The sequence below is a fragment of the Frieseomelitta varia genome, unplaced genomic scaffold (genome assembly GCF_011392965.1).
Source record: "Frieseomelitta varia isolate USP_RPSP 00005682 unplaced genomic scaffold, Fvar_1.2 scaffold_874, whole genome shotgun sequence".
Taxonomy (NCBI): Eukaryota; Metazoa; Arthropoda; class Insecta; order Hymenoptera; family Apidae; genus Frieseomelitta; species Frieseomelitta varia.
This window is the reverse complement of record NW_025110672.1, coordinates 1-15,155: the sequence shown is the minus strand read 5'-3', so window position 1 is coordinate 15,155 and position 15,155 is coordinate 1. Positions and strand designations below refer to the sequence as shown.

The 15,155-nt window shown below is 38.6% G+C and overlaps 2 protein-coding genes and 1 long non-coding RNA gene across 12 annotated transcripts in view; 1 reads left to right on the top strand and 2 right to left on the bottom strand.

Moving 5' to 3' along the window:
• Positions 1-1,295, bottom strand: part of LOC122536847 (voltage-dependent calcium channel gamma-7 subunit) — a 42,775-nt gene extending 41,480 nt beyond the window's left edge. Inside the window, exon 1 of the mRNA XM_043669568.1 lies at positions 1,159-1,295. The gene's annotated coding sequence lies outside the window, so the exon portion shown is untranslated. The remainder of the gene's footprint in view (positions 1-1,158) is intronic.
• A 54-nt stretch (positions 1,296-1,349) lies between these two features.
• On the top strand, positions 1,350-13,023 carry LOC122536846 (calcium-binding protein P-like). 8 transcript variants are annotated; one of them, XM_043669566.1, is made up of 6 exons: positions 1,350-1,487; positions 2,235-2,319; positions 5,153-5,284; positions 6,194-6,286; positions 11,887-11,996; positions 12,036-13,023. In XM_043669566.1, the coding sequence occupies exons 1-6, from the start codon at positions 1,485-1,487 to the stop codon at positions 12,831-12,833; spliced, it is 1,221 nt and encodes a 406-aa protein (XP_043525501.1). In that variant the 5' UTR covers positions 1,350-1,484; the 3' UTR covers positions 12,834-13,023. The 8 variants fall into 8 exon arrangements, with proteins under 8 accessions (XP_043525501.1, XP_043525499.1, XP_043525498.1 ...); XM_043669564.1 differs by having other exon boundaries at positions 11,887-12,007; positions 12,038-13,023; XM_043669563.1 differs by having other exon boundaries at positions 11,869-11,996.
• LOC122536849 lies at positions 3,220-5,154 on the bottom strand. Of its 3 annotated transcripts, none has more exons than XR_006308495.1 (3): positions 4,746-5,154; positions 4,369-4,665; positions 3,220-4,225 (listed from the first exon to the last, which is right to left on the bottom strand). It is a non-coding gene; the product is annotated as an uncharacterized LOC122536849 (long non-coding RNA). The 3 variants fall into 3 exon arrangements; XR_006308496.1 differs by having other exon boundaries at positions 4,369-4,661; XR_006308494.1 differs by having other exon boundaries at positions 4,369-5,154.
• Positions 13,024-15,155: the final 2,132 nt, after the last annotated feature.

Below are 15,155 nucleotides of genomic sequence, written 5' to 3'. Positions count from 1 at the left end.
TTCGTTTAACAAGTCTTTTAATTACGCTTCTCGAGCCCAACTTCATCGCTAAGAAATTCAACGGTGTAATTATAAAAGATAATATTAGTAGAAGGGCACGAGAAAATTATTAAAACAATGCATACAAGATATTGAGTGACAGTGATGATAAATTATTACAACAGTCTTTAATTTAACATCTTGTTTCTTGGAGAATATAAGGTATGAAAAATAACGAAAGTATAACGGAAATACTCGAAGATTATCCCTTGAGAGGAACAAATTTCAACACACGAGATGTTAGCGAATTTTAGACTATAAGTTTTCCTTTGTAGGTAATTATATGACGTCACGAAAGAAAAATAAATAAGGGAGTGTAACATGGACCTTAAAATTATTTACAACGTGCTTAATATAAATTTATATTCATATTAACCTATAGAATCGTAAATTTGTATGTTTGATACATAGGAGAATGAATTAATAGATATTACAACAAGACTTTGATCTTGTTCAGTACTAACTGCGATAAGATAATTTTTAAGATTTTTTTCTGTATTGCATTCGTGTATTGCGTATTATGGAATGGGAACTTCAACTTATGTTGCAATACGCAGAGTAAAACGGGAATTAAATTGTCATAGAAATGTGTCATTGCGGAAATTTTTCTACAAAAGCTATAATTGTATATGTAATATTTACGTACATAGTGTGTAAGATAGGTTATATAACAAGATCTCCACTGAAGAAGAGCTTTAAGCAAAAATTAAGAAATGATAGAATTATAAATGACATAAAAACGAGAATGTTTAAAAAGAAACATGAAGTAAGAATATTTCCCTTGTTCATAGTTTAAATTAAAAAAGATTCTGTTTTCAACGAACAGTGACGTCATGAAATTGCAATGTCGACTCCTATGATTCAACCGTTACCTCGAATTTGCTATCGATACGTTCCCTTGTTCGATTTTTAAAACTAATGAAACTTATTTTCAACTGCTGGTAAAACTTCGAAAACATTGTTACCAAGGTGTATTTTTATTATTTGGAATTTCGTACAAACTGCATGCTTTATCAGTAAACTTGCGTAAAATTTGCGTATTAAATTCAATAGATTTTAAACGAATATCTCGAAAGAGCGTTCGTATTTAATAGACACATCAATGTTTGTACAACTCACCGTGTGTGTGACGTTTGGAATGTATTCTCGAAAGTGAAACGAAGCTTTCCTTTTCTTTCTTACGATCATTGAAGCGGCTATTTACACTGAACATAGTATTCTACTCCTTTTTATGTCACGTTGACGCTATATCGGTCTCCTTTTCGGTCTTCTTTTCGGAGTCTCACTACCTTCTTGTCTCTCGCGTGCAACTTCGCCGTCCATCTTTGTTCGACTGACGCCAACGTCAAGTCAGTAACGACACAGCAATTCACTGAATGTTCAGTGTTATACTGGCTACGTGTTGGAGTGGACGTTTGTGCGTATAAGGGCAAGTGAGATTTTTCATGGTAAGTTTGCATCGTTTGTTAATATATCGCGTTGTTATATTGCTGTTTGTTTGAAAATTCGCGGTCTGATTTCCTGTGCGTGACAGGTAAGTAACAGTGTAAAGCGGCACATAGCGTTGAAACGAACGACGCAATTGCGATTTCTCCGTGATTTGTCAAGGTCACTCGATTGTAAGATCACAAAATTCAATGCCACCAATGTTTCTGAGTGTCGAGTATCTAGATTGATAGTAATCTAGTTCGATTTTTATACGTAACTGAGAAATACACGCGTCACTTGTTGTGAAATTCAGTTCGGAGTTGAGGTTAGGTATTTCTGTATGACGAGTGAGGTTAGAAGTGCAAGACAAGGACAGACGAGGAAAAAGACACTTGCTTGACAGGTTATTTATGAATGTAATTTCTGCTTAAATTTGAACTCTAGTTGTTCATTTCTGCGATTCAAATTAAAATTAACATTGATGTTAATTTGATATGATCGTGGTTTGTTTTTCATTACTTCAATTAAAATTATAATGGAATCATTAAAAGATGCATAACTTTTGACATTTTCGACATTAAACTCTATAAAATATTGCCCAGCATGGTTGCAGAATTCCTATGACTTTTTTTATATACGTTATTTTTAAATCAATGCATGTTGTTATTAAATCAATATTTTAGCACTCAAAGCGACATGGTGTTACAATATTAATGACATCTATATATAAAATTAGATTGTAAAGAGAAAAATATTTTTCATTCTAGAAAATGTTGTCCAGTTCTACACTGGGTGCCCTATTGGGGACAATCTTACTTATTTCTTCGATTCCCGATGCAGCTTCCTACACCAGTAAGTAAAAATTTAATACTCTGAAGCAGATCATCTGAATAAACTTCTCCTTTTAGTTAAGATCTTTTAAACGAATGGTTAAGACACACTGATATTTTTCATTAATAGCACTTTAATTAAGATGTAATTTTATAATTTCTGCAATATCTGTTTGAATTGCTAATTAATAATCGTAGTATTATAAGCCAGCTTAAATCGTGGTGTTGCAATTCAATTGCTATGGCCAATCGTTTCGCTTGATCGGGATTAAGTGGACTTAATGGAAACAAATGATCGTTTTTAATCTCTAACTCGACTAATGTAATTGCATCGACCTTCGTCGTAATAGTCGACTTTGTCCTTTTCCGCTTCCTAATCTTGTTAAATAAAGGAGAGGAAACCGCGACAGGAACTAAGAGATTTAATGGGAACTGTATTCGATCCTAGGCTTCATTATTTATAATCGTTTAAAAACTCCTTATATTTTGTTCTATTTCTGTTTTATCCTCAAACTTCTCCAGATTGAATTAAGTTGGATTTTTCAAGGAGACGTGCGTTTCGGAAATATTTCACAACTCTTGTTTATAGGAATGATCTTCTATTTGAGACTTTACGTAATCAAGCAACGCTTATTAGAAGCCACAAACAAACATCTTTTCCCAGATTCTCGTTAATTGTTGTCGCTAAATCAACAGTCTCTTCAATCAAGTAGTTTAGAATCTAAAGTTTATACGCAGTCAACTTTCAAAAGTGGAAAAACTTTGTCTCTCAAAGTTAAAAAACTTAATTTTTCGTAGGACGTACTTGGTTGGAGCGATTCTTAAATTCTTCTAGAGCTTGTCTCTTAATTTTTCTACAAAAATGTTAGTTAAATGAAATGTAAAAATTCGTAGAAATTTTTTCAAATGACTTAAAAAAATATTGAGATTAAAACGTTATTTTTTATTGAGCTTCAATTAATATTACACGTCAAAAATATCTTGTAAACGTCATTATTTTATCAGGGTTTCAATGCGTTTGACCGAATCGATGGTTGGATTGTTGTATTCGTCTCTTTCGACGTATGTATCTCTTTTCATAATTGCAATTGCTCGCACTGTTATCACGTAACACCGTGCATCGCTTGGGAATCATTTTGCCAGCTGTATTATCGGTTCATTATCGATTCTTCCCGTGATAACAGTTGTTCGTATTATCACATAAGACCACGCATATTGCTTGAGAGAATTTGAGAATCATTTCACATCGTGTGCAATAATAGCCCCCATTGTTTTCACGATTCTTTCGTCCTTCCGTTTATTCTCGGATATGATAAACGTTTAAGGACAATTAGAGGGAGAAATCATTAGCCTAGTTTCAATATTCGTTTTCGAACAGCGCACCCTTTTATCCCACTTCTTCGCAACACGTAGGCAAAGCTGGATAACACGAAACTGGGCGTTAACTCGGCAGCTGCCTCGCTTTCCCTCTCTTCTCCTTTTCCATTCCTTCCTCTTTCCGGCTTCCTCTTTCCCTCGCTGCTGGATAATTGAGAATCGATGGGGTTATATGGGGATGACGCTGTGGTGCTTGAATAGAATTACGATTAGCAGCGTTACGCCAATGCGGGAGGGTTTGGATTGGATAACGTCAGGTAAATGTGCGCTGGAAGTTATATTTTCGTTGCAAGAAACTTTCCCTCTATTTCTGTATTTACCAAATATACGGAAACGCCAGTTTTTCTTCTCCCTGCCTACTTAGAAGTCAAATCGAAAACGGTGCCTTTGCCCTCGTGAGTAGTACAGAGAATTTGAAATTTTCCTTACGTTTCGATCTACTTGTTATATATGTATGTAGCTGGAGTTTTGGATCATCCACCGACAAAAGGCAAATTTTATAGACAAATTTTTAAGAGTTGATCGGCATTTATTTGCTAAAATTCGGCAATCTAGTTAAACAGATAATTTCGATTCGTATTGTAAACACAACGAAATTGCAAATAACATCCAATAACGCAAATGCATATGTAATTATCAATTGCGATCGATATCTGTGAATATAGATATTTGGTTATTTATCAACTTTACTTACTAAACAGCAGGTTCAGCTACTCAGCTTGCTTAGTTTCGGCCCGAAGTTTTAGTGGAACCTGGCGTAGGACGAGAGATATTGAGTTAAAGTCACTTACATGTAAATATACTTACTCCCTTTAATAGTTCTACGCTACATGGCCGGGGTATAAGCGTAGTGTGTTCTTAAAGCAAGTTTTAACAGTTATCTGTGCGAGGCATAATTACTTGCAACTACATCAACGTCACTAGCAGGGTATCAGTGCAAAACAATCTGAAGAGTAGCACTTTGCTCAGTTTCAATCGAGATAGAGTCTGTCTGTAACAAATATTTTGTAGTTACATAATTATGCTTGTTACGTTATGGATATTGAAGTTTCGCTGTTTCATGGGTCGCACCGATATAGTGTATCGATTATACGGACAAAGATCAAGTTTTGAAACTTCGTGAATGTATTTTTGAAATCACGTTGATAACATCGGAAAGTTCCGGATGTATGCTTTAGTAGTTTAGCCCGATATAAAAATATAATGTTAACACAGTGTTATTTCTTGGCGCGGTCACACGTCGTTTGCGCGTAGACTCGTCGCGCGAGTGGAAATTAAAGCTTTCGAATAAGCCATTTGGTCAGAGAAGTATCAGAGTGTCTCGGTACTACTATAAATTCCGTTTATGACACGCGCCTTGCTTAAAGCGAACTTTTAATGAGCCATATCCAATCGCGGGATCATGGCATATTACTCGAAACTTTCGCCACTAAACGAAAACTCACGAAGAGGTGGGGGGTTACTCCCTGGGTTCGCAGAGTATGGAAGAACATGCAAGGACATCGGCTGCAGAAGGGACGAAGTCTGCGTGATGGCCGAGGATCCCTGTTCAATCTACCAACGAGATAACTGTGGTCGTTATCCGACTTGTGCAAAAGCTCATCCAGGCGGTAAGAATGCTGTTGACCTTTCCATAAATATAATTCCCCTGTCCTTGTCCCGATGAGGGATACGCAGGACATGGAAAGCGGAAAGAGAGAACAAGTTTCCTCTTTCACGCGCGCGAGCGTGAATCCTGGCTGATGATGACTTCTGGTTAACTTTATCTAAATTGAATTTATCAATGATTTTAATTTGCGATTAAAGCTTGCCAAACAAATTTCATTTTAATGAGATTTTTGCCTCTGCGACGAAATATAATATCCCCCTATTGATGCTACATATCCGTATCAATTGATGGAACTGTGCAATTACGTCGAATTATTACGCGACTGCACGGAATTTAGAATGTTATACCGTATTAGCGCGATATTAATACATCGGAACGTGTTTGAAATGTGTTATTAATCAATTGTAGCCTATTATGTCTTGAATTAGAATGTGTGTGCAACGTTTCGTCCCGTTACGATGCATAAATTACCGATAGCTCCATTACTCTTCAATCAATTACGAGCTCATTAAATTTTAATCTATTGTGCGTAAGTTACTTACCTACCAACGGCGCGCAAAATTGCTTGTTTTACAATTTATAATACTTTAATATAGTTTCAGTGAATTCGAAGTGAATTATTATTAAAGCGGTTAATTGTGTTCAACGACGAGTAATTATTACGAAATAGTGTTGTCAATTTCATATTGTACATAACTACGTAGTTAGTCTCGTTCGCGATATTATCGTCTTTGAAATAACAATGAATATACTTGACGAATTCGAAATGTTTATTTGTTTCTTTTGAGAGAAATAATATCTATCGTTTGGATCGTTGTTTTTTTTTTTTTATATCTAATATCATCAATCAAGCATGAATTGAAAACGCGGGAGGAATTCAATATAAATACTTCGTCTGTTTTGTATGCAGGGGCTAGTTGCGAAAGTACTGTTTGCGGTGAAAATGAATACTGCAAAACTGAAAATGGCGCGCCGACATGCGTGAAGAAATCAACGGCAATTGGTGAGTTTAATCCCATCTTTTACTCGTCATATGCTATGTATTATATGATTGATTATGCATGCACGCTGGCGGACTAGCATGAAAACTTAAACGCATGCCAGGGCCACAGCAAACAAAATGCGTGAAATTGAATCACACGTGCGGGAGAGGGCTACGAAAATGGCTAAAATTGTAGCGCGTGATTTTAATGAGTTGCCAATATGGAAAGATATTAATTGAAAGGAAAAATTTTATTCACGGCATGAAACCATTACAAGTATTGTAAAATAAATATTCATCGGTTATTTGCTAACGGAGCTTTTAGCCATGTTGTAATCCTCTCTGCGTAGAAATAAAGCTTCATAACAGCCAACTCTCTGTCCTGCTGTTTATACTTTCCGCACTTCTGTAAAAATACCTCCTCGATGGAGTTGTTTCTTTTTTGCAATTCATTAATTGACGGAAACATCCCGTCGAGTTTAATACGTTTGATGGTTTCGAATATAATTTGTCATTCAATTTTTCACTGGGATTCCGTACGTACAGATAGGGTTGAACCTGATTTATGCGTAATACGTTCTTTATTAATGTGAACGTAGATACATATACGTGAATCGTTTCGAGTGGAAATTTCAGAGTGACGCGTATTTGATTCATTAAAACTTCCGGTCTTTTTGGTATCATACGTGACGTTTCATATGAATCGTCGTGTTTCAAACTTATTGAATTGACATATATATATATGTATTTTTTGACGCTAAAAGGATTTTATACTGCAAAGCGTGATATATCTATTTTTGAACTATGGAGCATTGTAATATTATTTGCAGCACAATGAAATAAATTTTTGAAATAAATTAAATGCAACAGCACGATAAAATAATTTTTTTTCGTCATCAAATCGTCGACACTCCATAATTAAATGACACCTCTAAGGAAAAAGGTGATAGAATCTCTATAATTTTTCGATCTGATGTAAAATGACGAGTGTAACGTACAGTCACGTGAACCCCAGAAACCTGCACGACAAGACCACTTTTTTTTCTCTCTTCTTAACTTTTTCGTACACGACCTTTCCATTATCGTCTCTTCCCGCACACAGACCTGTAGACGCGCGTACACACTCACCTGGCGTTATAGGATTTTGAAGAAATTGTTCTCGAACGTACTGAAACTTTTAACGTCCCCGTAGATATGGAAGAATAAACTGTATCGTTCCATTTGCGAGCGAAATTGACTTCGAACGTGTGCTTTAATGCTCCGCTGCGTCGAAGCTCTCTCGCTCCTGGAGAAACGCGATAATATCCGAAACTATTAATTGCATAATTGCGCTTACCGTTTCGCTACCTGCACGAAGATTACAAATCGGATTATTTGATGAAGGGGATATTACAAATTGGATCATTTACGAGGACGCGTTTCACACGTATTTCCAACTGTTCCTACGACATATTCGACGCAGGACAGCTTGCAGCATGGCTCTTTTTTAACGCTTTCCGAAAATTACATTTTTTGCATACGTAACAGCACGATCTCCAGAATTGTCTATACCACGCGTAGCACGTTCGTTCGACTAACTCCATTTAAACTAGTCTCACTAAAAAAATCTCCCAATTTCCCTAGCGGAAAGTTTTATTTTTTTTCAAACGGAATGCGTACACGTAGTCGTAACCAGAGTGTCCCCATTGGTTGTTGCTCTGACACCCCTATCATGTTTTGACGGTATTCGTTTCTTCCTTTCTTTCTTTCTGATTTTCTGTCCACCCTGTTTGAAACCCCTCGATCACGATCGAGGGATCGTGTCACAGAGATGTAGAAATACGACGTAGAAGAGGACGATCGTTTCAGGGTACGAGTCAGCGGGCGTTTCTTCCGTAAATGGGCAGCCAATCAACGCCGGCGAGAGCCGCGATAAAAGCAGCAACAGCGCTAGTAATTCGAATCCTTACGCGAATGCTAATGCGCCGCCAGCTCCTGTTGAGCCGGCCGGTGGATATCATCAAGTGAATTCCGGCGGCAATTTGGGCTATCCAGCGTATCCTAGTAACAGTGGTTCTAACAGAGGTGCGGTAAACTCGAACAGCGGGTACCCGCCTTATCCTTCGACGAATCAAGGAAATCGACAACAGGACCTGGGATATCCACCGTATCCAACGCACAACAGAATGCCAATGCCCGGGCAAGCCAACTATCCTCCGTATCCTGGACAACCTGGTGGCCAACCGAGCTATCCCTACTCGGGGCAGCAGCCTGGTTATCCAGCCCCACCTCCGGGATATCCTCAACAACATCCCGGCTACCAGAATTATCCTTACGCGAATTATCCCAATCAGAATCGCATGTATCACAATAACGTTTACTCTGGCTATCGGAGGAACAACGCCGTCGCTCAGTCACCGTTTTTAATCGTTGTCGTAGCGAGTCTCGCGGTCGCGTTTAAGAACAGATCGTTATGATTACGTGTACATTGGATTCAAAGTGTCTGTTAATACCTCGTTCGACGACGACGAGGCGACGATAGATGAATGTTGGACGGCAAACGTTTGTTCGTCCGATCGATATACCGACAGATGTAGAAATCTTAGTGAAATTGTATATATTTATATATGTACTTGTGGAAAGAGAAATTGTGAAAGTTACCCTCAACTACTTTCTTCCAGTAGCCGTAGGAAAAATTTTGGCGCAAATGGGAAATTAACACAGCTAACAGAGCAGTGGTTCAGTGTAAAGATAATTTTCAAGGGAATTTTTGCCTTGAAGTTGATTGGTTTAACATATGCTCTTTCACTTTTTCTCTACCTCTCTCTCCGTCTCTCTTGATAAATTATAAATGATAAATTAATTTTGAAAAGTTACGTTCTATCGGTTCTTTTGAAAGAATATTAATGTTTTTTGAAAGAGATGTACACGTATGCGCTTTGTTATTTTTTTATATTCTCTTTTGAAATATTATCTTTCTTTTCTACCTTCACAAACGTCCATTCTTCAAATTACTATAATTATCGTACGATAATCTCGCCATTGCGTGCCTTCCAAACGTGTCTTTTAGCACAGTGTTGGTTGTTTTGTAATTAACGTGGTTATAATTAACGGAAAAGCAGAAAGTATAATTACATTTTCCGTAGAAAATAAGATTTTTAAGCATGTCGAACAAACGCTGAAAAACGCATTTCGCTGATTAAAATCGCGGCTGTTCGAGGTGGAAGCTCTTCCATTCGATGTACATTCTTTACACGTACTTCAGAATTTGACGGCGATATGTCTTTCTTTTTTGAGAATTTTGCAAATTGACAAAATGCATGCTTCCAACGAATTAAATGAAGAAACGATATCGTCATTTACAAGCACCTAAGTTGACCAATTTTTCAACTATGCTAACCGCGAGACAAGTTCGTTAACTTGGTACCTGACATTGCGCGAGTGATCGACAAAAATGATCAGCTTCCCTTTAAACGAACAATGCATCGTTACGCGAATGTTTCGTATTTTATTTCCACGCAGTTACAAACCAGATATTTTTGCCGTCCAAAGAGTAATTTTTCCTAGCGTTGGACTCAAACGTTCAGATGAAGTAAAGTGTCTGTCTATATAGATGTATATTTATAATACGTACAGGAATTGTTTCTACGTCAACGTGCGTACGAAACAATCGCCACCATTGTGCGAATTATCGACTCGTAATAAAGAAACAATACGATTTCTACAAAATCCATGGATTTACTACCTGTCATCTGTTTTCATTACATTAAGTCGCAGTCGCCTGCGGAACACTCCTTTAGAATTAATTTCTCGAAGATGTAGCGAACGCCGACTGATCTCGTTATCGCGTCGAACCCTGACATCTCTTATCTGCCTCAGCGAGGCGACGTAGAAGTATTGTAGGTCGCAGTTCTTAGTCATTTTACTTTTATCAGCGTCCCTCCCACCCCCATTCCCCCATCCTCCTCCCCCGGTACTTTTGCACGACTCTTTTTCCCACGTTACGCTCTCGTTCGACAGAAATTAAGTTCGCTTCGATAAAATTACTGCAGAGTTGCAGCGAACGTTTCTTTTTTTTTTTTTTCTTTTTTTTAATTTTTAATCAAAAGTCGGCTCGAAGCAAGAAACGACGATTTGTGCAAGCAACGATTCTTCTGGTCGCTGTTTGCTCGTCGAGAGATCGATTTGTTCCCCAAAATTGAAGAGTGGAAGTACAAATTAACAATCTCGAGATGCATGCTCAAAGAGAGATAACTTTATCTTAACATTGGCATGTATATATAACAATTCTTCTTAATATTAACTAACAATCTAGTATAAATATATATATGATCTTCGTCAAATTTAGTTGGCACTTAAGATACGATATCAATTTTTGACTACCACTCTTCAATCTCTGACAGCGTATCCAACACGGACGGCGGGAAAGATTAGACCAACCCCACCCACGCCTCCACCGAGGTCTTCTTCCAACGGATACGGTGGAAGAGTCAGTGGTAATTCGGGATCCAGAAACACCATCGGAAATGGTTCTATCTTTAGCCGTTTGTTTGGCAATGATCGTTACGGTGCGACTACACCTAGGAGTCGCGCTCGCCAAAGTGCTAGTGGCTATTACGATACCCACACCTCTGTCGATGATCAGGGAAATCGAATTTGGAGATTTTCCGGCTAAATGGGCCTGATTGTCAATTACTCTTACTAAGTTACTTACCGTTACGTTTAGGTTTAAACCTTGGGTCACACTTTGTCTTCTGTGCCAGAAACTGCAGTTATCTCGCGAGAAGAACGTCTAGATTCATCAGAAAGACAGAGAAGTCACTTGTTTTTGAAGTCCAAGTGGATTCCTTGTCGTGCTTGATCTTTTATTTGACGACGCAAATAAATGACAGTGATGAACTGGTTTGATTCTACTGGTCATTTACTGTTTTACAAACATTCTTATCGCGAATAAACTGTGGTTTCTTTCATTACAGTGCCATGCTACGGTTGCGCGACTTATGTAATAGATGTACTTATTAAGAACAGTACTTACTAAGCATTTGAAATATTTGTCCATTGTAACGAACAGATGTAATAAATATATGTAATCCTTCAGCACTACGGGGCGTTCCTAATTTCAGCGATTCTATGATTACCTTCCAAGTCGATACGTTGAAGCAAACAGTTGTTAATAAAACGAGCATACAAACGACAATTGCATTCAGAGAATCGAAACATCTACATAAATCATTCACCGCAACATATACTGCAGTCGATACTTTTAACAGCTTTAACAAACAGAAGAACGAAATGTACGAAAATTGCATGATCGAATCACTCCGTTGCATAGCCCAGCTTTCAAAGTGTTACCACCAGGAAACGAATGATCGAGACGTGATGTATAATAATTCAGTCACAATCGAGTAACAATCACACAGGACATCAAAGATACATTTACATCGTACCGTTAAGCTTAATAACATACTAATGGAGACAGTACAGCTGGCTCGAACAATTGGCAGCAAATGCTCACTTGCTGCTGCTTGAGAGCAACACGGAAGCTCTGATAACAATTGAGTTAGACTCGGCATGGCATGGGGGCATAAGACGGCACAGAATAATTCTAAACAATTAGGAGGTAGATAACGAATTGTTCGCAGAGGTCGATACCGATGACAACAGAGTCGTGAGAAGACGAGAAAGCACCAGCGAAGTGGACTCATCCGCGCCCGACGTTCAGTCGACGAAGAGATCGCAATCGGGATATCCATCTGGAAGCGGATACCCAAGCTCCGATTCCTCCAAGAGCTCCTACCCGTCCTCGGAGAGCCAACCGAAACCAGAAAGCCCGAGCAGGTCGTCGGGTTATCCGTCGAACTCTGGTTATCCATCCAGTGGTTCGTCGGGTTATCCTGCTAGTTCTGGCTATCCTTCCAGAAGTTCGGGTTATCCGTCGGAGTCTGGAAGCTCGTCTTATCCCGGTTACCCATCGAGAAGCAGTTCTGGTTATCCGTCAGGCTCTGGATATCCTTCAGAATCTGGATACCCAGCGAGAAGTTCCTCGGGATATCCAACTGGATCTGGTTACCCGTCGCGCAGTTCCGGTTATCCGTCAGGATCAAGCGGTTATCCTAGTGGCTCGTATCCTTCGAGCTCTGGTGGTTATCCCAGTAGCTCGACGACGAACGAGGAGAGCGTAAAGAGAGTCGCCAGCTCGGTGAACGCCGCTTATCCTGGATATCCTAGCCAGGGTCAGGCTACCAGAAGCAATTACCCGTCTCAGAATTCTGGATATCCTAGCCAGGGTCAGGCCACACGAAGCAACTATCCATCTCAGAATTCTGGGTATCCTTCGCAATCTGGGTATTCTGGTCAGTCGAACCCATATGGTAACTACTATCCTGGATACTCTCAGGGTTACCCACAGGGATATCCACAGGGATATCCACAGGGATATCAACAAGGATATCAGCAAGGATATTATCCTCCTGGGCCTACTACTAGAAAGCCTAGTTTCGGAGATCAGTTGTCCAATATAGCCAAGGATCTTGCTGGAAGATATCTAACTCAAGCGATTATAGACAAAGTTAGTGGAAGGTCCCATTAAATTCTCAGAGGATCTTGTAAATTTTTAGCATATTACTATACGTATGTTATCAAGCTTCTTCTCTGCGAATAATCACTGCTTACAGGCAATATTATATTATACCATGTGAAATAGAAATTACGACTAATATTATAATATTGTATAATAATCATAACCAATAAATTAAATTAAAATTAATAAATTATAAAAGCAAATTCTTGTGAAAGATTTATGATTTACTTGTCACGTTATACTCGTATCTTCACTTCATTTCGTTTCATTCAGTTTTGTTCTACGAATAATTTTTCTAATTGAGAGACGAAGCAACTAAAGTTGACTCTGTTCGTTCGTACAACGGAGATGTATTTTAAGTAACTTCTTACACGTTGCTTAATTGGCGTTCGTGACACGTCGCTTGGAGACTAGACCCTGCTTAATTAACCAAACTATTTTAGGCACGTTTAACAACTAATCGATCGTTGCTGCGAAACTCTGTAGGCGTCTCTGGTGAGTTGCCATAAAATTCCAATATGCGGATAAAGTTTTGCAATTCTCCTTTGAATCTAATAATAGTCGCATATTTACATCGTAAATAATAATTACAATAAAAATTGGTGTTATTTCCGCGGAGAAGTGTGTATTATTTTCAAGTCGATTATCAGTCATTTAAAAAATAACAATGTGATGTTTTCTTGTTTTTCAAGTGAGTCAACTTGTCACAAATAGTGAAAAATTTTAAGTTATTTTAAACATCTCGGTTGTGTCACGCATTACTTATCGATTGTTGCAACATCAGTATCCAAACTTAACACTAAGCAACAAACGAATTCAGAACAAATTCTTGGCTAAGTGAATGAAAAATGTATCATTGTAAAAGTTCAGTAACGATTAGCAAGGGACTAATTGCGCGTTGCATTTAGGTAAAAATGGTAGAAATTTTGGCGGTATTCAATTTTCGTATCATCGTCGAGTGAAATAATTCTGATAAATAATGAAATAATAGCAGAAATTCGTACGATTTTTTGTTCTTGCAAAATTTTAGCGATTTTCCTTTTGATTTTGAAAAAAAAAAAAATTGTTGGAGAGAATTACTGTGTGAAGGTACAATCGTGCCCCGATTTTAGCGGCCGAGGGAACAGATCGATAGAAGTCCGCGGAATTCCACGAAGGGTGCTAGATGCCTCTTGCACCCCTTCTACGAAAACAGTCTAGCATCCCTGTTTCAGGTAAACTCGAGCGGCGATATTTCTTCGACTCTGTTTCTGCGATCAGCACAGTCGTGCCGCATCCACCGCCGGTTGCGTACCATTCTCGCAGTTTTCAAAATACTTCGTCTACGCGTCTCTCTTCTCGACAGAGAAGTTCCTTCCGAAATGTAACTGGAAACGAAATGTGATAGAAACACCGTTACGATCTTCACCGCGTAGTCGTGTCGAATGAAACCGAAAGTTTCGAAGTAAAGAAAGAAGTATAATAGTATAAGCGATAGAGAATCAACAGTATCTTAGTGAAGTGCTAGATAGGAAACAAATTTACTCTCTAAGTTCCTCTCTCATTTTCTCACGACTTTGATATTGCTTTTGAGCAACGTGTGCTGTTACGTTTTGTAAATTTTTTATTCCCTCCGCCCGTCCCGGCAACGACCGTATCTGCTAATGCATTTTTAACTAGCCTCGTTAACGCAAGCAGTTTTTCCACCCGTCGAGAAACGATGATCTTTACGAAATTCAAGCGCAAGTTAAACGCTTCGGAATGTTACGACCAACGACTGACTTTCTGAGGAGGTTCTTGCGGATTATTTTGTTCAAGTGACGTACCCGCAGGTACATCGCCACCTGTACATCGTTAAAAGTTAATCAACGAGAATGCATGGGAGAAGTTTCGCAGTTTCTGGTCGAAGAATATAATTCATGGCTCGGCGGATGGTGACAGTTGTGCGGAAAGTGTGAAACAGTTTGCTCAGAATATTGGAAGGGGATATTTTGTCGAAAGTTCCCCCCGACGTAATGTTTCTCCGTTTGTAACGCAACAGCGATCAAGGAACCGTGACCCAGAAAAGTGCGAGTCCGAGTGCAAGCTGCTTGATATTATTCCCGTGTTTGACGCGCTCGTTAAGTCGAACTTTCTTTTTTTCTTTTTTTTTTTTTTCATTAAGAAAGAGGGAAAGAAAGGGAAAAAAGTATCGTCGATCGAGAACGATGGATTTTCTCTGTGAAAGAAATCTCGGGATCCTCGTTATTAAAGTTCCATTAGTCTTCTTCGCACGCTGGCTCGTCGGTTAACTGACGCCTGACTTTAACGTCCGCGCGTGAAAAAGAAAAAAAAAAAAAAAAAAAAAAAATT